This window comes from Oncorhynchus mykiss, chromosome 12 (assembly GCF_057628025.1).
Source record: "Oncorhynchus mykiss isolate SJ-2025 chromosome 12, ASM5762802v1, whole genome shotgun sequence".
Lineage (NCBI taxonomy): Eukaryota > Metazoa > Chordata > Actinopteri > Salmoniformes > Salmonidae > Oncorhynchus > Oncorhynchus mykiss.
Window position 1 is genome coordinate 62,526,431 of NC_143033.1, and position 22,398 is coordinate 62,548,828.

At 41.4% G+C, this 22,398-nt stretch overlaps 1 protein-coding gene across 2 annotated transcripts in view; it reads right to left on the reverse strand.

The window, feature by feature from the left end:
* The window catches only part of pitpnbl (phosphatidylinositol transfer protein, beta, like), a 44,183-nt gene extending 27,379 nt beyond the window's left edge, over positions 1 to 16,804 (reverse strand). The window contains exons 1-6 of one of the 2 annotated variants that reach the window (XM_021624308.3): positions 16,661 to 16,798; positions 15,960 to 15,990; positions 8,665 to 8,810; positions 7,033 to 7,124; positions 175 to 182; positions 7 to 81 (exon numbers count right to left, since the gene is read on the reverse strand). In XM_021624308.3, coding sequence (XP_021479983.2) covers positions 7 to 81; positions 175 to 182; positions 7,033 to 7,124; positions 8,665 to 8,810; positions 15,960 to 15,990; positions 16,661 to 16,680 — 372 coding nt within the window. In that variant the 5' untranslated portion in view covers positions 16,681 to 16,798. Of the gene's footprint in view, positions 1 to 6; positions 82 to 174; positions 183 to 7,032; positions 7,125 to 8,664; positions 8,811 to 15,959; positions 15,991 to 16,660 lie in introns of both variants that reach the window. The other variant, XM_090192904.1, reaches the window with a different exon arrangement.
* Positions 16,805 to 22,398: the final 5,594 nt, after the last annotated feature.

Genomic DNA, 22,398 nt, shown 5'->3' on the forward strand with positions numbered 1-22,398 from the left:
TCTCACATTTTCTGTGGTCCCCATGTCTAGTTTGTGCCAGGTCTCAATCTTAATGAAAAAGTCATCCTTCATGTATTCATTCTGCGAAAAGAAAAATAAGTAAAAATGTCTGCATAATGTATAACACGCACACTGTAAACAAAAATAAAGGTAATATAAATTAAAAACACTTACGGTCACAACTGCATAATCCCAGATTTAGAGCAAGACGAACAGGGTAGAGAGGGGAAAAAGAGAAAAGAAGTAGGAAGATACGTGATAATAGAACATTAAGGATGTTCCTACTAAAACTTTAACACGACAGTAGAATTAGCCACACATACAAATCCAAGCTATAAATCAAATACAAGTTATTTTTAAAGATAGAATATGTGCACCAACTTTGGTGTATCTTACTATAGTGCTGTGCTTCTATAAATCAAGTTAGATTGGATCGTGCCCATTCCTCCCATTTATTTGGGATTGAGGTTTATAGCGGGATCTAAACTCAGCAAAAAAGAAACGTCCCATTTTTAGGACCCTGTCTTTCAAAGGATTCGTAAAAATCCAAATAACTTCACAGATCTTCATAGTAAAGGGTTTAAACACTGTTTCCCATACTTGTTCAAAGAACCATAAACAGTCGTTAAGACACTAACAGCTTACAGACAGTAGACAATTAAGTGAACATGCCTTAGGCATGATGCAAACAGGCATGAGGACTGCAGATGTGGCCAGAACAATAAATTGCAAAGTCCGTACTGTGAGAAGCCTAAGACAGCACTACAGGGAGACAGGACGGACAGCTGATCCTCCTCGCAGCGGCAGACCATGTGTAACAACACGTGCACAGGATAGATAGATCCGAATATCACACCTGCGGGACAGGTACAGGATGGCAACAACAACTGCCCGAGTTACACCAGGAACGCACAATCCCTCCATCAGTGCTCAGACTGTCCGCAATAGGCTGAGAGAGGCTGGAATGAGAGCTTGTAGGCCTGTTGTAAAGGCAGGTCCTCACCAGACATCACCGGCAACAACGTCGCCTATGGGCACAAACCCACCGTCGCTGGACCAGACAGGACTGGCAAAAAGTGCTGTTCACTGACGAATCGCGGTTGTCTCACCAGGGGTAATGGTCGGATTGGCGTTTATCGCCGAAGGAATGAGCGTTACACCAAGGCCTGTACTCTGGAGAGGGATTGATTTGGAGAGTCCATCATGGTCTGGGGCGGTGTGTCACAGCCTCATCGGACAGAGCTTGTTGCAATCTCAACGCTGTGCGTTACAGGGAAGACATCCTCCTCCCTAATGTGGTAACCTTCCTGCAGGCTCATCCTTTACATGACCCTCCAGCATGACAATGCCATCAGCCATACTGCTCATTCTGTGCTGGATTTCCTGCAAGACAGGAATGTAAGTGTTCTGCCGTGGCCAGCGAAGAGCCCGGATCTCAATCCCGTTGAGCACGTCTGGGACCTGTTGGATCGGAGGGTGAGGGCTAGGGCCATTTCCCCCAGAAATGTCCAGGAACTTGCAGGTGCCTTGGTGGAAGAGTGGTGAAACATTTCACAGCAAGAACTGGCAAATCTGGTGCAGTCCATGAGGAGGAGATGCAGTGTAGTACTTAATGCAGCTGGTGGCCACACCAGATACTGACTGTTACTTTTGACCACTTCCCCCCATGTTCAGGAACATATTATTCAATTTCTGTTAGTCACATGTCTGTGGAACTTGTTCAGTTTGTCTGTTGTTGAATCTTATGTTCATACAAATATTTAGACATGTTAAGTTTGCTGAAAATAAGTTGACGGTGAGAGGTTTCTTTTTTTGCTGAGTTAAGATAATAGTATGTAGGTAGTAATTCAAAAATCACGTTAAACACTATTATTGCACACAGAATGAGTCCATGCCACTTATTATGGGACTTGTTAAGCACATTTTTACTCCTGAACTTATTTAGGCTTGCCATAACAAAGGTGGTAGATACTTGACACATGACATTTCAGCTTTTCACTTAATTAATTTGTTTAAAAAAAATCCACTTATACATTATGGGGTATTGTGTGTAGGCCAAGGACAATCAATTTTAAATACAGGCTATAACAACAAAATGCAGAAAAAGTTGAGGTGTGTGAACACTTTCTGAAGGCACTGTATAAGCTAACTCATTACAGACCGTTCCTCATCAGTTCTGTCACTGCTCCATCATGTGTGTGCCACACAGACACTTAAGTCCTGCATCGGGTCGTATACCCACGGTTCCCCATGGGTGATCAGCAAATTTAGAGGTCGACCGATAATGATTTTTCAACGCCGATACCGATTATTGGAGGACCAAAAAAAGCCGATACTGATTAATCGGACAAATTTGATTTATTTATTTGTAATAATGACAATTACAACAATACTGAATAAACACTTATTTTAATATAATACATCAATAAAATCAATTTAGCCTCAAATAAATAATGAAACATGTTCAATTTGGTTTAAATACTGCAAAAACAAAGTAAAAGTGCAATATGTGCCATGTAAGAAAGCTAACGTTTCAGTTCCTTGCTCAGAACATGAGAACATATGAAAGCTGGTGGTTCCTTTTAACATGAGTCTTCAATATTCCCAGGTAAGAAGTTTTAGGTTGTAGTTATTATAGGAATTATAGGACTATTTCTCTCTATACCATTTGTATTTCATTAACCTTTGACTATTGGATGTTCTTATAGGCACTTTAGTATTGCCAGTGTAACGGTATAGCTTCCGTCCCTCTCCTCACTCCTACCTGGGCTCGAACCGGGAACACAAAGACAACAGCCACCCTCAAAGCAGCATTACCCATCGCTCCACAAAAGCCGTGGCCCTTGCAAGGCAAGGGGAACAACCACTCCAAGTCTCAGAGCGAGTGATGTTTGAAACGCTATTAGCGCGCACCCCGCTAACTAGCTAGCCATTTCACATTGGTTACACCAGCCTAATCTCGGGAGTTGATAGGCTTGAAGTCATAAACAGCTGTTGGCAAACGCAGGAAAGTGTTGTTTGAATGAATGCTTACGAGCCTGCTGGTGCCTACCATTGCTCAGACTGCTCTATCAAATCATAGACTTAATTATAACATGATAACACACAGAAATACGAGCCGTAGGTCATTAATATGGTCGAATCCGGAAACTATCATCTCAAAAACAAAACGTTTATTCTTTCAGTGAAATACGGAACCGTTCCGTATTTATCTAACGGGTGGCATCCATAAGTCTAAATATTGCTGTTACATTGCACAACCTTCAATGTTAGGTCATAATTACGTACAATTCTGGCTAATTAGGCGGCCCAAACTGTTGCATATACACTGACTCTGCGTGCAATGAACGCAAGAGAAGTGACACAATTTCACCTGGTTAATATTGCCTGCTAACCTGGATTTCTTTTAGCTAAATATGCAGGTTTAAAAATATATACTTCTGTGTATTGATGTTTATGGTACACAGAGCAACGATACACACCGCATCGATTATATGCAACGCAGGACATGCTAGATAAACTAGTAATATCATCAACCATGTGTAGTTAACTAGTGATTATGATTGATTGATTGTTTTTTATAAGCTACGTTTAATGCTAGCTAGCAACTTACCTTGGCTTACTGCATTCGCGTAACAGGCAGGCTCCTCGTGGAGTGCAATGAAAGGCAGGTGGTTAGAGCTTTGGACTAGTTAACTGTAAGGTTGCAAGATTGAATCCCCGAGCTGACAAGGTAAAAATCTGTCGTTCTGCCCCTGAAAAGGCAGTTAAACCCACCGTTCCTGGGCCGACATTGAAAATAAGAATGCGTTCTTAACTGACTTGCCTAGTTAAATAAAGGTGTAAAAAAACATCTATATATGTATTTCTTTTGAATCGGCCAAATCGGTATCCAAAAATACAGATTTCCGATTGTTCTGAAAACTTGAAATCGGCCATTCCGATTAAATCGGTCGACCTCTAGTGGAATGAAAACATTATTTCAACCCGTGGGTCAGTTCGCGGTTCAGAGCAATTACATTGCGGGCCGAAAACATTTTAAATCAAGATAATGAGCCTGAAAAACCCAGGAGCTTGGTGTACTTCCTGTCTGTGAGCGGCAAGGCAGACATAAGGCTATCAGCCACACACGCATTAAGTTTGTGTGGAGCCGGGAACTGTCCCTTATTTATGTGATGCTAAAACTTTCTATTTTGTCCACGCAGAGAGCTTATGGTCCCTTGCCACACATGAGAATATGACACATTGCCAAGTTTACTTTCCCTGAATAGCCTAGCACACAGGGAAATTACTAACATAGGCCGAACCAGAGAAATAAAAAGGTTATAAGGGAATTTAGGCTACAACATCATTGTGGAAACAGGTGCTGCGCAAGTGAAATCCCCAGGAAGGACAACAACACGGTAGATGGAGACAGCCTGCACAAAGTGCAAGCAGGTAGGCCTATTCGTTTTGATAATTAAGTTAATTATTACATTCATTCAGGCTTTCGTTCATTAGACCATATAGTGTAAACCAGTGCATCTGGTAAAAATTTGAGTAGTCTACTAAAGTGTTTTAGTTTGAATTCAGTTTGAATTAAGCCAAAACTATTTGATTATCCAAACGATATTGAATGTAAGGGTAGGCCTATTGTTTTGTTATGTCCATTATAGGCTTTCATTAGGTAAGAAGGCTAATTAGAAGGCTATTTTTCTCAAAGTGATTTGAGTGATACATCACATTATGAAAAGATTTCGTTCTTAATTCATGGCATGGTTTCCTTTTATGCAAATGTTGAATAGACAGGCAGACAAGTTTATTCAAGCAAGAAAGAAGAATAGTAGTAATAATTATTATTATAATAAATCCTACTACTCTGGAGTCATATAAACAATTAAACAAATTGATGTTATATGACGGGTAACGGACCAGCTCTCATAATAATTACAGTGGGGCAAAAAAGTGTTTAGTCAGCCACCAATTGTGCAAGTTCTCCCACTTAAAAAGATGAGGCCTGTAAGTTTCATCATAGGTACACTTCAACTATGACAGACAAAATTAGAAGAAAAAAAATCCAGATATCACATTGTAGGATTTTTAATTAATGTATTTGCAAATTATGGTGGGAAATAAGTATTTGGTCAATAACAAAAGTTTATCTCAATACTTTGTTATATACCCTTTGTTGGCAATGACAGAGGTCAAACGTTTTCTGTAAGTCTTCACAAGGTTTTCACACACTGTTGCTGGTATTTTGGCCCATTCCGCCATGCAGATCTCCTCTAGAGCAGTGATGTTTTGGGGCTGTTGCTGGGCAACACGGACTTTCTCAACTCCCTCCAAAGATTTTCTATGGGGTTGATATCTGGAGACTGGCTAGGCCACTCCAGGACCTTGAAATGCTTCTTATGAAGCCACTCCTTTGTTGCCCGGGCGGTGTGTTTGGGATCATTGTCATGCTGAAAGACCCAGCCACATTTCATCTTCAATGCCCTTGCTGATGGAAGGAGGTTTTCACTTAAAATCTCCCGATACATGGCCCCATTCATTATTTCCTTTACACGGATCAGTCGTCCTGGTCCCTTTGCAGAAAAACAGCCCTAAAGCATGATGTTTCCACCCCCATGCTTCACAGTAGATATGGCGTTCTTTGGATGCAACTCAGCATTCTTTGTCCTCCAAACACGACGAGTTGAGTTTTTACCAAAAAGTTATATTTTGGTTTCATCTGACCATATGACATTCTCCCAATCTTCTTCTGGATCATCCAAATGCTCTCTAGCAAACTTCAGACGGGCCTGGACATGTACTGGCTTAAGCAGGGGGACACATCTGGCACTGCAGGATTTGAGTCCCTGGCGACGTAGTGTGTTACTGATGGTAGGCTTTGTTACTTTGGTCCCAGCTCTCTGCAGGTCATTCACTAGGTCCCCCCGTGTGGTTCTGGGATTTTTGCTCACCGTTCTTGTGATCATTTTGACCCCACGGGGTGAGATCTTGCATGGAGCCCCAGATCGAGGGAGATTATCAGGGGTCTTGTATGTCTTCCATTTCCTAACAATTGCTCCCACAGTTGATTTCTTCAAACCAAGCTGCTTACCTATTGCAGATTCAGTCTTCCCAGCCTGGTGCAGGTCTACAATTTTGTTTCTGGCTCTTTGGTCTTGGCCATAGTGGAGTTTGGAGTGTGACTGTTTGAGGTTGTGGACAGGTGTCTTTTATACTGATAACAAGTTCAAACAGGTGCCATTAATACAGGTAACGAGTGGAGGACAGAGGAGCCTCTTAAAGAAGAAGTTACAGGTCTGTGAGAGCCAGAAATCTTGCTTGTTTGTAGGTGACCAAATACTTATTTTCCACCATAATTTGCAAATAAATTCATAAAAAATCCTACAATGTGATTTTCTGGAGAAAAAAAATCTCATTTTGTCTGTCATAGTTGAAGTGTACCTATGATGAAGATTACAGGCCTCTCATCTTTTTAAGTGGGTGAACTTGCACAATTGGTGGCTGACTAAATACTTTTTTGCCCCACTGTATATGTGTCAGGTTGCAAATAAAAAAAATCTGCCCCGATGTCTGGTATTGGGCTCGGAATTGATGTGGCCGGCGTGGAACAGGCGCAAGTCCAAAACACTGACCAGTACAGGACTCCAACATACACACCTGTTCCACGCTGAAGCTCCACCATAAGGAATATTAGAACATATCTGCCTGCACCCAGGCATTCAAAAACATTATGCTTAGTCATGATTCGTCCAGTTGGCGCATTCGATTTTGAGCTATAGCAAAACATTTGTTAAAGCAGTTTGTTTTTCACACATTTTTGGGTTACTATTACCATCCTGTATCAATGTTCTATGGGTACATTATCACGATAGGACAAACCTATAGATGACTGCTTTTTTCGAGAAGAAATTGTGACCACAGAAACAGGGAAAACCAGATGCTATGAATATTATTCACTTGAGCAGGAAACTCAATCAAACCCCTCTCTCACACACACACACACACACACGCACACACGCACACACAGTCCTGAACACTCACTGGTGCGACAATAGGGGTAGGCATTCCAAGCTTTCTCGTGGAAGACAAGGGCTCCCTCTGGAGCAAACATCTGGATGAAACTGGGTACCTTGCTGTAAGAAGTGAGAGGATAGAATGGATTCAATCATGCAACAAAAACAGTTATGAGTTATTGTTTTAACACAAAATGTCCTCCAAGTAGGGTTCTTATACTTTCAACACAGGTGGAAAGAATCAAAACAATCAGTAACTGCAAACTGCAACTGTTACAAAAGGGGGGAAGTGATCATTTCTCTCTGGCTACAGATTTGCATTTTGACAGACAGGCAAAATGTGTGAATGTGTAATTACACTTTAACCCGGCGTTTAGTAGAGACCATTTATTTTTATAAAATTAGAAAACATATACCCGGCACTTGACATGGTTGGATAGAATTAGAGTAGGCCTAATAATCACATGGATGATGTTAAGCCAAGTGATATACAGATTAGTGTTTCCTTTATTATGAGGGATACAAAAGTATATTGAAAGCAGGTGCTTCCACACAGGGGTGGTTCCTGAGTCAATTAACATCTTATTATGATTAGAGTCATGTATTAAAACAGCCAGTTGCCCATTATTTTTGGCAACCATGGCTAGAAGAGATCTGTGACTTTAAAAGAGGGGTCTCAAAGGAGTATAGAGGGTTTAAAGGGTGTGTGTGTCTCAGTCACCAGATCCTAACCCAATTTAACTTTTAGCCTGCGATAGTTTTCCACCACCACCAAAACACCAAATGGTGGAATTTCTCCAGGAATATTGGTGTTGCATCCCTCCTATAGAGTTCCAGACACTTGTAGAATCTATGCCAAGAGGCAATGAAGCTGTTCTGGCAGCTCGTGATGGCCAAATGCCCTATTAAGACACTTTGTTGGTGTTTCCTTTATTCTGGCAGTTACCTACATATAATGTGCATGATGCTGTGGAAATTGTGATCTATATATTTTAATGGAATTAGCTAAGTAAATTTAGAGTCATGTGGTGCTTAGTTGTGTTGGCCTGCCAGCGAAGAAAAGCTGAATAAATTACAGAGCTTGGTCATTTCCAATAAGCAGTATGGGTGGGGCTCTGTCTATGAGATTGTTTGAAACATGATATGGCGGTTACCACTTTATTATATATCCCCTTAACCATACTCTCATCATGTACACTTTCCACTTCCAATCTGTGAAATGTTGGCTAGAGATATTGGAGTGGGCAAGTTATTAGAAAACGTTCACATGTAGTGGTTTCAATTCCAACACCCTATTTCACTAGTCTGTAACGTCAACTACTAAACAAATGTATTTTGTAAATGACGCTGCTAAAATGATCAATGCCAAAACTGAACTGTTTCACTCCATTTTTTCTTGTTCTGACTGTAAAAATGCATAGGTTAGCCTAATGTTTTCTTGCTCACCTAATAGGAAAATGTTTACGCTTCCATAAAAATTAAATACATTAAATCCCTACCTGTTGAGAAGTATTTACCTCCCTAGCAGAACGCATCTCGCAGCGGTTTTTACACTTTGAAGTAGGCTAATAGTGAAGTAGGCTCATTGCATGCAATAGAAAAAAAGGACAGCAAATGTGTAGGCCAGATCCACCAGATGTATTTTTCCAGAAGTACTCACCTGTGTATGTGGTAGATCTTGTGCGTGTATTGGCCTTTCTCTCCATCCTTTTCATATGGTTCATTTCGAAGCACTTCAATACCCTCTCCTCCTCCAGTGTTATTCTTGCTAGCCTCAGCAACAGAGAACAGCTGGCCGACCTGGTACTGTAAATGAGTGAAGACGTTACATAAGTATGCATGTGTAGCTAATGTAGCCAGGCCTCCCACCAGCTTAATCAGTTCACAGCATGGGAAATAAAGACACGGAAGTTGGTATTCGATGTGGTAGATGCTGAAATACACTGAACAAAAATGCAACAATTTCAAAGATTTTACTGAGTTAGAGTTCATATAAGGAGATCAGTTAACTGAAATACATTCATTAAGCCATAATCTATGGATTTCACATGACTGGGAATACAGATATGCATCAGTTGGTCACAGATACCTTAACAAAAAGGTAGGGGTGTGGATCTGAAAACGAGTCAGTATCTGGTATGACCAGCATTTGCTTCATGCAGCGCAACATCACCTTACTTACCCTATTTTTTACTGAAGTGTCATGTACACGTTTAAAGTGGTGTTTAAATACAAAACAAAACTGACAATACAACTTTCATAACAGTTACATACCAATAAAACAAAAAATAATGTAAAAAAAACTAGCCTGCTGGCCTTACTGAGTTGATAGGAACATTAGTCCGAGCAATTTAGGAGGGATATCACACCTAGCACAAATGATTGTATAGTTCTGTTTTTTCTGCTGAGGGGTGCCCTATACCTGCGCCCAGAGCGGAGTAGTTCAAAGTCCGGGTACAGGGGGTGGCTTGGGTCTAAAATGATTTTGTAAGCCTTGCAGAGAGCCCTGACCTTAAAGATCTCATCCAGGCCTGTCTGTGTGACTCCAAGTACCTTGCTTGCTGTGGTGATAATCCTTCTCAGCATATTTCTCTGGCTGACAGTGGCATTGCCAAACCAACAAACAATACAAAAATTTCAAATTCTCTCAATGAAAGATTTGTAAAATAGAGATTTGTAAAGATTTGTAAAATCTACTTCGCTTAGGGCTCTATTTTTGGCTGCCATACGCACATTAGTTTGCAATTTCATTATGTAAAAACTGGCATTCTGGCATTTTTCAGCCCTAATGTAAATGCCCCACTGGCATTTACCTGTCTAACAACAGCTCACTTGCACTGTGGCACGTTTAAAGTGGTGTTTAAATACAAAACAAAACTGACAATACAACTTTCATAACAGTTACATACCAATAAAACAAAAAATAATGTAAAAAAAACTAGCCTGCTGGCCTTACTGAGTTGATAGGAACATTAGTCCGAGCAATTTAGGAGGGATATCACACCTAGCACAAATGATTGTATAGTTCTGTTTTTTCTGCTGAGGGGTGCCCTATACCTGCGCCCAGAGCGGAGTAGTTCAAAGTCCGGGTACAGGGGGTGGCTTGGGTCTAAAATGATTTTGTAAGCCTTGCAGAGAGCCCTGACCTTAAAGATCTCATCCAGGCCTGTCTGTGTGACTCCAAGTACCTTGCTTGCTGTGGTGATAATCCTTCTCAGCATATTTCTCTGGCTGACAGTGGCATTGCCAAACCAACAAACAATACAAAAATTTCAAATTCTCTCAATGAAAGATTTGTAAAATAGAGATTTGTAAAGGTTTGTAAAATCTACTTCGCTTAGGGCTCTATTTTTGGCTGCCATACGCACATTAGTTTGCAATTTCATTATGTAAAAACTGGCATTCTGGCATTTTTCAGCCCTAATGTAAATGCCCCACTGGCATTTACCTGTCTAACAACAGCTCACTTGCACTGTCGTGTGAGGGGGCAATATTTGAGATGTGTCCTTAAAAACATGAGCAAAAGTGACAATTTCATGCAGCACTAATGGGAAGTTAAGACTCACAAAAAGAAGGTCTTAGCAGTAATGCAGTCGATGACGGCATGGATTTTGAGAGCAGAAGTGCAGCCTATCCAGCCGTGACGCAGTGAGTGCCCATTGGAGATCAAATTCAAATCAAATGTATTGTTCTCATAAACATATTTAGCAATGTTATTGTGGGTGCAGCGAAATGCTTGTGTCCCTAGCTCCAACAGTGCAGTAGTATCTAACAATTCACAACACACAAATCTAAATGTAAAATAATGGAATTAAGAAATATATCAATATTAGGACGCGCAATGTCTCGAGTGGCATTGACTAAATACAGTATGAGTAAAGCCATATGTAAACATTAATAAAAGTGACTAGTGTTCCATTATTAAAGTGAATTTTATGCAGGTGAATCTCATATTTAGAAACTATTGGATTCCCCCCCCCCCCCCCCCCCCCCCATTTCATTTAATTAAGAACCAAGTATAGCCTCCCCTCCCCTTAATCAAGGCTGGTTTAGCAGCATCATATAGGTGTCGTTTTATCCTGGCCATTAGCCAACTAGCCTATGAATAAATGAGTTTTACCGAGCGTGCTTTGAAATATTTGGAGGTGTTTGTCCTCATGCTTTTTCATTATTCAAAATTGACATACTTGCATACTTCATTTAGCTTGTTTGAGTAGGCTTTCCATCCCCATTTTCAAAGAGGGCCCCTCGTCTGATTCTCCTGTCCTATTCGGTGTCCTGTGTGAATCTAAGTGTGCGTTCTGTAATTCTCTCCTTCTCTCTTTCTCTCTCTCGGAGGACCTGAGCCCTAGGACCATGCCCCAGGACTACCTGACATGATGACTCCTTGCTGTCCCCAGTCCACCTGGCTGTGCTGCTGCTCCAGTTTCAACTGTTCTGCCTTATTATTATTCGACCATGCTGATCATTTATGAACATTTGAACATCTTGGCCATGTTCTGTTATAATCTCCACCCGGCACAGCCAGAAGAGGACTGGCCATCCCACATATGCTCTCTCTAATTCTCTTTCTTTCTCTCTCTCGGAGGACCTGAGCCCTAGGACCATGCCCCAGGAATACCTGACATGATGACTCCTTGCTGTCCCCAGTCCACCTGACTGTGCTGCTGCTCCAGTTTCAACTATTCTGCCTTATTATTATTCGACCATGCTGGTCATTTATGAACATTTGAACATCTTGACCATGTTTTGTTATAATCTCCACCCGGCACAGCCAGAAGAGGACTGGCCACCCCACATAGCCTGGTTCCTCTCTAGGTTTCTTCCTAGGTTTTGGCCTTTCTAGGGAGTTTTTCCTAGCCACCGTGCTTCTTCACCTGCATTGCTTGCTGTTTGGGGTTTTAGGCTGGGTTTCTGTACAGCACTTTGAGATATCAGCTGATGTACGAAGGGCTATATAAAATAAATTTGATTGATTGATTGATTGATTGATGATATCATGCTTCTGACCCAATCCTAATTAGAATACGAATATTCACCATCCATGGGTTTATTGTGATGAATTAGTCTGCTACATGGCTCGATGCAATGCAATTTCATCTGCTATTTCTGGAGTGCAAATACTAAATCGGTAAGATGGGTCCATGTTTATAAACATTACATTTGCAAGTAGTACAACAGTGAGTGGACAAGTCCCCTTTATATTGTATCTTTATCCTGCTACTGTGAAAAGGGGAGAAATTACAGCGCCTGTAAATGTATTTAGACATATCCTATTTAGAACATGTCATTTAGTTTCCATTCAAAATATATAGTCTTTTTAGGCTTTATCAATAGCCTATTGAATTGAAATCATGCTTATTGACTACATTTGGCATGTCCATGTCCAGACTGCAATTAACAGTAGGCCTAGACCAGAAATCAGTGAAAATGCCATAGCCTATTTAACAATGTATGTCCATATTGAGGCAATGCAATTAGAACTACAGCTGAAGTCAGATGTTTACATACACCTTAGACAAATATATTTCAACTCTGTTTTTCACAATTCCCGACATTTAATCCCAGTAAAAATTCCCTGTCTTAGGATCACCACTTTATTTTAAGAATGTGAAAATAATTATTTATTTCAGCTTTTTCTTCTTTCATCACATTCCCAGTGGGATAGGTCAGAAATGTATATACACTCACTTAGTATTTGGTAGCATTGCCTTTAAATTGTTTAACTTGGGTCAAACGTTTCATGTAGCCTTCCACAAGCTTCCCACAATAAGTTGGGTGAATTTTGTCCCATTCCTCCTGACAGAGCTGGTGTAACTGAGTCAGGTTTGTAGGCCTCCTTGCTCGCACACGCTTTTTCAGTTCTGCCACTCCAATACCTTGACTTTGTTGTCCTTAAAGCCATTTTGGAAGTATGCTTGGGGTCATTGTCCATTTGGAAGACCCATTTGCGACCAAGCTTTAATTAACTTCCTGACTGATGTCTTGAGATGTTGTTTCAATATATCCACATAATTTTCCTGCCCCATGGTGCCATCTATTTTGTGAAGTGCACCAGTCCCTCCTGCAGCAAAGCACCCACACATCATGACGCTGCCACCCCCATGCTTCAGGTTGGGATGATGTCCTTCGACTTGCAAGCATCCCCCTTTTTCCTCCAACATAACGATGGTCGTCATGGCCATACAGTTCTATTTTTGTTTCATCAGACCAGAGGACATTTCTACAAAAAGTACAATCTTTGTCACCATGTGCAGTTGCAAACTGTAGTCTGGCTTTTTTATGGCGGTTTTGGAGCAGTGGCTTCTTCCTTGCTGAGCGGCCTTTCAGTTTATGTAGGACTCGTTTTACTGTGGATATTTTGTACCTGTTTCCTCCAGCATCTTCACAAGGTCCTTTGCTGCTAATTGATTTGCACTTTTCACACCAAAGTATGTTCATCTCTAGGAAACAGAAAGCGTCTCCTTCCTGAGCGGTATGACGGCTGCGTGGGCCCATGGTGTTTATACTTGTTCATCTGTACAAACAACAGTACGCGTGGTACCTTCAGGTGTTTGGAGATTGCTCCCAAGGATGAACCAGACTTGTGGAAGTCTACAATTTTTTTTCAAAAGTTATAAAACTTCTCAACTTGTAAACTAACTTTTGAGAAAATGGCCTTTGAATGTTTTGTATTTTGTGAAGAGCTCTTTGTCTACACTCACTCAGCATCGTTCACACGCTCTTAAGCTTTAGCCCCAACCATCTCATTTCGCTCGTGGAGCGCACACTTCACGCTCTGGCCGATGATTGGATAACATGAAAATAGCCTAACCAGCTCTGCTGGCAACAATTTCATTACGCTTTTTTGCAGACGTTTACTGATACCGGTCATATTTAATGGGTTTTGTAAACACGTCACTTTCGCTAACGAACCAGCCAGCCAACGTTAGCTAGTTAAACAACAATGAACAGTGCCAAAAATGCCACAGTGCTGGATACTAACCAAGCTAGCTAACAGTACACTTTAACTTTAAATGAAACCACTGTCAAAATTAGAAAAGTAATATCTGAAAATGTAGCTAGCTAACGCTAGACTATCTGATCTGTCTACATCATCATGCATGATGGATGCGTCTCCCTGTCAGGAATGCCATACCACGGTTGCACTTAGGTTGAAGATGTAATCCGGAGACAGGTGTTCTCTCCATCTCTTTAGCTATTGTACTAATTCCACTGATTTCAAAACTTGATCCTCCAGAAAGTGAAGAGCAACAGTTCCACTCCCAAAAAATGAAAAGCCACGTTCGACAGGATTACCAACACAGACTGACAAGCACAAATAGACAGAAGCCTTCTAAATGGCAGACCAATCCGAAATCATCTCTCAGCATGTCCAGCGACTTATCTCAGCCAATCATGGCTATTGGGAAGGTTCCCGCCTTTTTCTGTTGCTTAACCAACAAGGCTCGTAATTTAACAATTGTATTCGTATTTACAGATGGCATGCAAGTTTGTTATTTAGACACGTAAAAGTTCACATGTTCAATTAGGCATTTCTGACAACAAAAAACACATTTTGATAAAACACATTTTATTACATTCAAACGGCTCTCCTGTGAAGTCGTGACTTGCGACATATGCCTAGTTTCCTGAATTGGGTCACATATTTAGCCAAGGAGAATGTTCTGATTGGCGAGTGAGGGGGTAAGCCTCGACACACCCGAAACTGGTTTATTCATCAAAACCCAGCCCTTTCAAATAAAATTGTATTGGTCACATACACATGATTAGCTGTGATTAGCTGTGCAGATGTTACTGCGAGTGTAGCTTAATGCTTGTGCTTCTAGTTCCGACAGTGCAGCAATGTCTAACAAGTAATCTAAGCATAGTTTCCTAAGGACTAGAAGCGAGGTGGCCCTGTGTCGGCGCCATCTTGGTAATTTGCGCAACTGCGCCAATAACTGTGGTGGTGAAAATAGCAAAACTATTTGACCCCCTCAAACCTACAGCGCTACCGCTTAGATTTACCACTGCATTAGGTTTGTTAAAATAGAGGCCATAGAGTTCATCAGGCTGTTGTTTGTGGCCTGTGGAATGTTCTTCCACTCTTCAATGGCTGTGCGAAGATGCTGGATATTGGCAGGAACTGGAACACTGTCGTACACGTCAATCCAGAGCATCCCAAACATGCTCAAAGGGTGACGTGTGTACAGATCCTTGCGACATTGGGCTGTGTATTATCATGTTGAAACATTAGGTGATTGTGGTGGATGAATAGCATGACAATGGCCTTCAGGATCTCATCACAGTGTCTGTGCATTCAAATTGCCATTGTGCTCATTGTCTGTAGCTTATGCCTGCCCATACCATAACCCCACCGCCACCATGGGGCACTCTGTTCACAACGTTGACATTAGTAAATCACTTGCCCACACCAGGTCATCTGCCCAGTACAGTTGAAACCGGGATTCATCCATGAAGAGCACACTTCTCCAGCATGCCAGTGGCCATCAAAAATTAGCATTTGCCCACTGAAGTCGAGCATGCAGATGAGATTCCCTGAGACGTTTATGGTAGAGAAATTAACATTAAATTCTCTGGCAACAGCTCTGTTGGACATTCGTGCAGTCAGCATGCCAAATGCTCACTCCCTCAAAACATCTGTGGCCTTGTGTTGTGTGACAAAACTGCATATTTCAGAGGCTTTTTATTGTCCCCAGCACAAGGTGCACCTGTATAATTATCATGCTGTTTAATCAGATTATTGATATGCCACACCTGTCAAGTGGATGGATTATCTTGGCAAAGTTGAAATGCTCACTAACAGGGATCTAAACAAATGTGTGCACAACATTTGCGATTACTTTTTGTACCTATGTTAACATTTTGGGTTCTTATTTCACGTCACATGTTGCGTTTATATTTTTGTTCAGTGTAAGTGAAATAAACGAAATATTGAAACCATGCTCTTACCTCTTCAACTGAACAGGGCAACAGCACTTGGCTATCAAGAGATGGAGGATAAAGAAAACGGACATACAAGTCAATACAATTGGATAAGTAGTTATTGTGTGAACATTAACAGAGTTTACTCAAATCCACAATATGTTGAGTGAAGTCGGCTATGCGGACCATTGTATGGTATCATCAGCTCGTGCTATAGTAGATTACATTCCACACGTTAGCATCGCCGCTAGCTTGCTACTAACCAAGGACAGGCTCGAAATTGGCTATCCGTAGAGCCGCTATCGCGTTAGCTATCTAGAGTCAGTGGCTAGATAACGTTAGCTATATTTCTACACTAAGTAACGTCAGCTAGCTATCACCGATCATTCAACATTTCTGAAAACCTGTCATCGGCTCAAGGAGTGCCATATTGTAGTGATATCTAGCTATGTATGTCCCACAATTGCGAGTTACATTAGCTAGTCTAATAGACAGCCAGTATTATCGAACAAACATTGACATAGCTTTACTAACTAGCTGAAGCTGGGTGGCTACCGTAGTAGCTAGCCAACCGCATACGTTACCTCGAACCAAATCACTGCTTCAAATTCCTCCTTGCATTAGCTATGTTATGCATTAAATAACATATTTTTATATATTGTGGTAACGATTAAGAGTCATGATGGACGCTATGATATAAATAGAATTCGCGTGCATAATGTACTCACTATTCCTTTATGAGTACCATCCCGAACGTGGACTGAACTGCTTCTTCTTTAAATTTGTATTGGCGGATCACAACTAAGGCGCATATACCGCCCCCTACTATACTGGATGGCTTGTGTACATCGCCGCGGGCCGCACAGAGTGTCTCGCTTGTGGGCGTGTTGGCAGCATATAGCAGCTTTTCGATTGTGCGTAAAGAATTCAGCATAGCAAGTTTGTATGAAGGTCTAGTTATTAAATGGGTAAATAGTGTAATCCGTTTTCCATGTCATGAATTTATTCACAGATAAATAGTAATATGCTCGAAACCGCGCTGGTGACAAACAAACTTTGCTGCCCTGTTTCTAATCGTCCTAAATACTTTTCAAAAATGTTAAAACAAACGATGTATTATTAGCTAACTAGCTACAGTACATGCTAACTCAAATGAACTAGCTAGTTGTGAAGTTGGCTAGCTAAGTGAATGACATATCACAATATACCTACAGTTGAAGTCGGAAGTTTACATACACCTTAGCCAAATACATTTTACATTTAAAATCACAATTCCTGACATTTAATCCTAGTAAAAATTCCCAGTCTTAGGTCAGTTATGATCACTTCATTTTAATGTGATATGTCAGAATAATAGAATAATAGAGTTCCTCCTGATTGATTTAAGCTTTTATTTATTTCGTCACATTCCCAGTGGTTCAGAAGTTTACATACACTCGATTAGTATTTGGTAGCACTGCCTTTAAATTGTTTAACTTGGGTCAAATGTTTCATGTAGCCTTCCACAAGCTTTCCACAATAAGTTGGATGAATTTTGGCCCATTCCTCCTGACAGAGCTGGTGTAACTGAGTCAGGTTTGTAGGCCTCGTTGCTCGCACACACTTTTTCAGTTTTGTCCACAAATTTTCTATAAGATTGAGGTCAGGGCTTTGTGATGGCCAATCCAATACCTTGACTTCGTTGTCCTTAAGCCATTTTGCCACAACTTTGGAAGAATTCTTTGGGATCATTGTCCATTTGGAAGACGCATTTGCGACCAAGCTTTAGCTTCCTGACCGATGTCTTGAGATGTTGCGTCAATACATCCACATAATTTTCCTTCTCATGATGCCATCTATTTTGTGAAGTGCATCAGTCCCTCCTGCAGCAAAGCACCCCCACAACATGATGCTGCCACCCCCGTGCTTCACTTCCCACTTATTCCTCCAAACATAACGATGGTCATTATGGCCAAACAGTTCTATTTTTGACTAGAGGAAAGTATGATGTTTGTCCCCATGTGCAGTTGCAAACCGTAGTCTGGCTTTTTTATGGTGGTTTTGGAGCAGTGGCTTTTTCCTTGCTGAGCGGCCTTTCAGGTTATGTTGAAATATTACTCATTTTATTGTGGATATAAATTACTTTGTACCTGTTTCGTCCAGCATCTTCACAAGGTCCTTTGCTGCTGTTCTGTGATTTATTTGCACTTTTTGCACCAAAGTGCATTCATCTCTAGGAACCAGAACGTGTATCCTTCCTGAGCTGTATGACTGCTGCTTGGTCCCATGGTGTTTATACTTGCGTACTATTGTTTGTACAGATGAATGTGGTACCTTCAGGTGTTTTGAGATTGCTCCCAAGGATGAACCAGGCCTGTGGAGGTCTACAATTTTCTGAGGTCTTGGCTGATTTCTTTTGATTTTCCCATGATGTCAAGAAAAGAGGCACTGAGTTTGAAGGTAGGCCTTGAAATACATCTACAGGTACACCTGCAATTGACTCAGATGATGTCAATTCGCCTATCAGAAGGTTCTAAAGCCATGACCTCATTTTCTGGAATTTTCCAAGCTGTTTAAAGGCACAGTCAATTTAGTGTATGTAATCTTCTGACCCACTGGAATTGTGACACAGTGAATTTTAAGTGAAATAATCTGCCTGTAAACAATTGTTGGAAAAATTACTTGTGTCATGCACAAAGTAGATGTCTTAACCGACTTGCCAAAACTATAGTTTGTTAACAATATATTTGTGGCGTGGTTGAAAAACGAGTTTTAATTACTCCAACTTAAGTGTATGTAAACTTCCGACTTCAGCTGTAACTTCATATTAGCTAGCTATCTTGATGTATTTATCACTGTAAAGAAACAAACTCCAAATACATTTGTAGGTAGCTAACTAACAGCCATGGCGGAGGGTGAAAGGAGAGCAGCCCCAACTGCCAGTGAGAGAGTAGGCTATGCTAGATAGGGCAGGTACTTTTGTGTAGTTCCTGTCCCTAGAAGTGAGGATGGAGATAATAGCAACATAATATTCAGTGTGGTGAATTTGACTATAATGAAGTCTATTTCTTGTGAGGTTTTCTGTCTTCAGATAAAGAGAGCTATGAAAGCCAGTCTACATATGAAGAGGTCCCAATGAAGAGCAGTGGTTCTCAGTCCTGGGGACTCAAAGGGGTGCACATTTTTGTTTTTTCCTTAGCACTGCACCGATGAATCAAATGATCAACTCATCATCAAGCTTCAAGTGGTATTTATGTATTCATTTGTGACGCTATCCTTGATATGATCCTGTTATTGTCACTTGTCACGTGTTATTGAACATGTGCCCATGCATCTTTTAATCCAGTGATGTAAATATCTAACAATTGTTTTCCATATTCCAACAGATACCTTGTAACTGGAGATTTCTTCAAAACGATTTCCTACAGTTAACGTGTAGGGCACTGCAAGGTTGGGTGACCAGGGCCATCTGGGACTGCCTCCTGGAGGAATTCAGGTGTGTGAAGGCTACCTTTTGCTCTACATAACTTCATGAGGATGGACACGAGGACCAGGAGGGGATCTGCAGCTCACTGCCGTGTGCCAGAGAAGCCTGCTGCGCTGCACGATGTTTCAAGGATGGGGTCCAACAACGCAGCAAGAGAGTCAAGCTGTGTGCTGGAGATATTCACCTCCTACTTCTTCGAAGAGGGTGCCGTTCCCTGGCAACACCATAGACTACACTATGCACAACCAAATACTATTTTAAGAGCCATTCACATTGCAATAAGAGTATTCTTCCATTTACGTAGCTATTTCAACTGCAGTTATTAAATTCCCAGTTTCTACTTTTCAGGTGAGGGTGCTGTTTAGGTAAGGGTGTGATGTCTGTACAAAAACAGGCTCCTTTTAAGAGTCATGCATATTGAAAAATGTAGACACCCTATAACCCACACCTACACACTTGTGTATCAATCTGATTGGTGGAGTGTGTTGTGCAGTAAGCAGGCTCAGGTGTGTTACTGTGACTCCTTCCACTTTCAAAGAATAAGCAAGAGGACCAACCATGGAGAATAGTAAGAAATGTCATTATTCTATTTATACTACCGTTCAAAAGTTTGGGGTCGGCCTCCGCGCAGTGGTTAAGGGCGCTGTACTGCAGCGCCAGCTGTGCCATCAGAGTCCCTGGGTTCGCGCCCAGGCTCTGTCGTAACCGGCCGCGACCGGGAGGTCCGTGGGGCGACGCACAATTGGCCTAGCGTCGTCCGTGTTAGGGAGGGATTGGTCGGTAGGGATCTCCTTGTCTCATCGCGCACCAGCGACTCTTGTGGCGGGCCGGGCGCAGTGCGCGCTAGCCAAGGTTGCCAGGTGCACGGTGTAGCCTCCGACACATTGGTGCGGCTGGCTTCCGGGTTGGATGCGCACTGTGTTAAGAAGCAGTACGGATGGTTGGGTTGTGTATCGGAGGACGCATGACATTCAGCCTTCGTCTCTCCCGAGCCCGTACGGGAGTTGTAGCAATGAGACAAGATAGTAGCTACTACAACAATTGGATACCACGAAATTGGGGAGAAAACGGGGTAAAATTCACACAAAAAAAAGGTCGTTTGACCCTGTTGATGTGTTGTGTAGACCTCACTACTCTGGAGAGCCTTATGGTTGTGGTCGGAGCAGTTGCCGTACCAGGCGGTGATACAGCCTGACAGGATGCTCTCGAATGTGCATCTGTAAAAGTTTGTGAGTGTTTTTGGTGACAAGACACATTTCTTCAGCCTCCTGAGGTTGCACCTCAGGGTGCAAATGGGGACATTTCCTTGTTTTTGAAATATTATTTTTTTTGTCCATTACAATAACATCAAATTGAATAGAAATACAGTGTAGACATTGTTAATGTTGTAAATTACTTTTGTAGCTGGAAATGGCAGATTATTTTTAATGGAATATCTACGTAGGCGTACAGAGGCCCATTATCAGCAACCATCATTCCTATGTTCCAATGGCACATTGTGTTAGCTAATCCAAGTTTATAATTTTAAGGCTAATTTATCATTAGAATATTATTTTGCAATTATGTTAGCACTGCTGAAACCTGTTGTACTGATTAAAGAAGCAATACATCTCACCTTCTTTAGACTAGTTGAGTATCTGGAGCATCAGCATTGGTGGGTTTGATTACATGCTCAAAATGGCCAGAAACAAAGACCTTTCTTCTGAAACTTGTCAGTCTATTCTTGTTCTGAGAAAGGAAGGCTTTTCCATGTGAGAAATTGGCAAGAAACTGAAGATTTCGTACAACTCTGTGTACTACTCCCTTCACCAAACAAAGCAAACGGTCTCTAACCAAATCAAATTTTATTGGTCACATACATAATGTAAGGCAGATGTTAATGCGAGTGTAGCGAAATCCTTGTGCTTCTAGTTCTGACCATGCAGTAATATCTAACAAGTAATTTCGCAACAACTACCTTATACACACAAGTGTAAAGGAATTAATAAGAATATGTACAAATAAATATGTGGATGGGTGATGGCCGAACAGCATAGGCAGGATGCAGTAGATGTTATAGAGTACAGTATATACATATGAGATGAGTAATGTAGGGCATGTAAACATTATATAAAGTGGCATTGTTTAAAGTGACTAGTGACACATTTATTACATCCAATTTTTTATTATTAACGTAGCTAGAGATTTGAGTCATTATGTTGGCAGCAGCCACTCAATATTAGTGATGGCTTTTTAACAGTCTGATGGCATTGAGATAGAAGCTGTTTTTCAGGTTTGATGCACCTGTACTGACCTCTCCTTCTGGATGATAGCAGGGTGAACGGCAGTGGCTCGGGTGGTTATTGTCCTTGATGATCATTTTGGTTTTCCTGTGACATTGGGTGGTGTAGGTGTCCTGGAGGAAAGGTAGTTTGACCCTGTTGATGTGTTGTGTAGACCTCACTACTCTGGAGAGCCTTATGGTTGTGGGCGGAGCAGTTGCCGTACCAGGCGGTGATACAGCCTGACATGATGCTCTCGAATGTGCATCTGTAAAAGTTTGTGAGTGTTTTTGGTGACAAGACACATTTCTTCAGCCTCCTGAGGTTGCACCACCTTCACCACGCTGTCTGTGTGTGGGGACCATTTCAGTTTGTCCGTGATGTGTACGCCAAGGAACTTAACTTTCCACCTTCTCCACTACTGTCCCGTCGATGTGGATAGGGGGGTTACCAAAGTTATGTTGGCCAAAACAGCATGGGATACAATTAAGTATGGGAGGAGTACAAATTGAAGAAGTGGCAGAAACCAAACTACTGGGAGTGCAGCTAGACAACTGCTTATCATGGTCGTCTCAAATAACTAATCTATGTAAAAAAAAATTATATTAAAACAGCATGCATAATCAGAAGGATAGCTAAATATTTACCAGGGAAAATCCTTCAGAAAATAACACAGGCATTGGTTGAGAGTCAAGTGAACTATTGTTCGGTGGTCTGGGGAATGCATCATCTAGTGAAG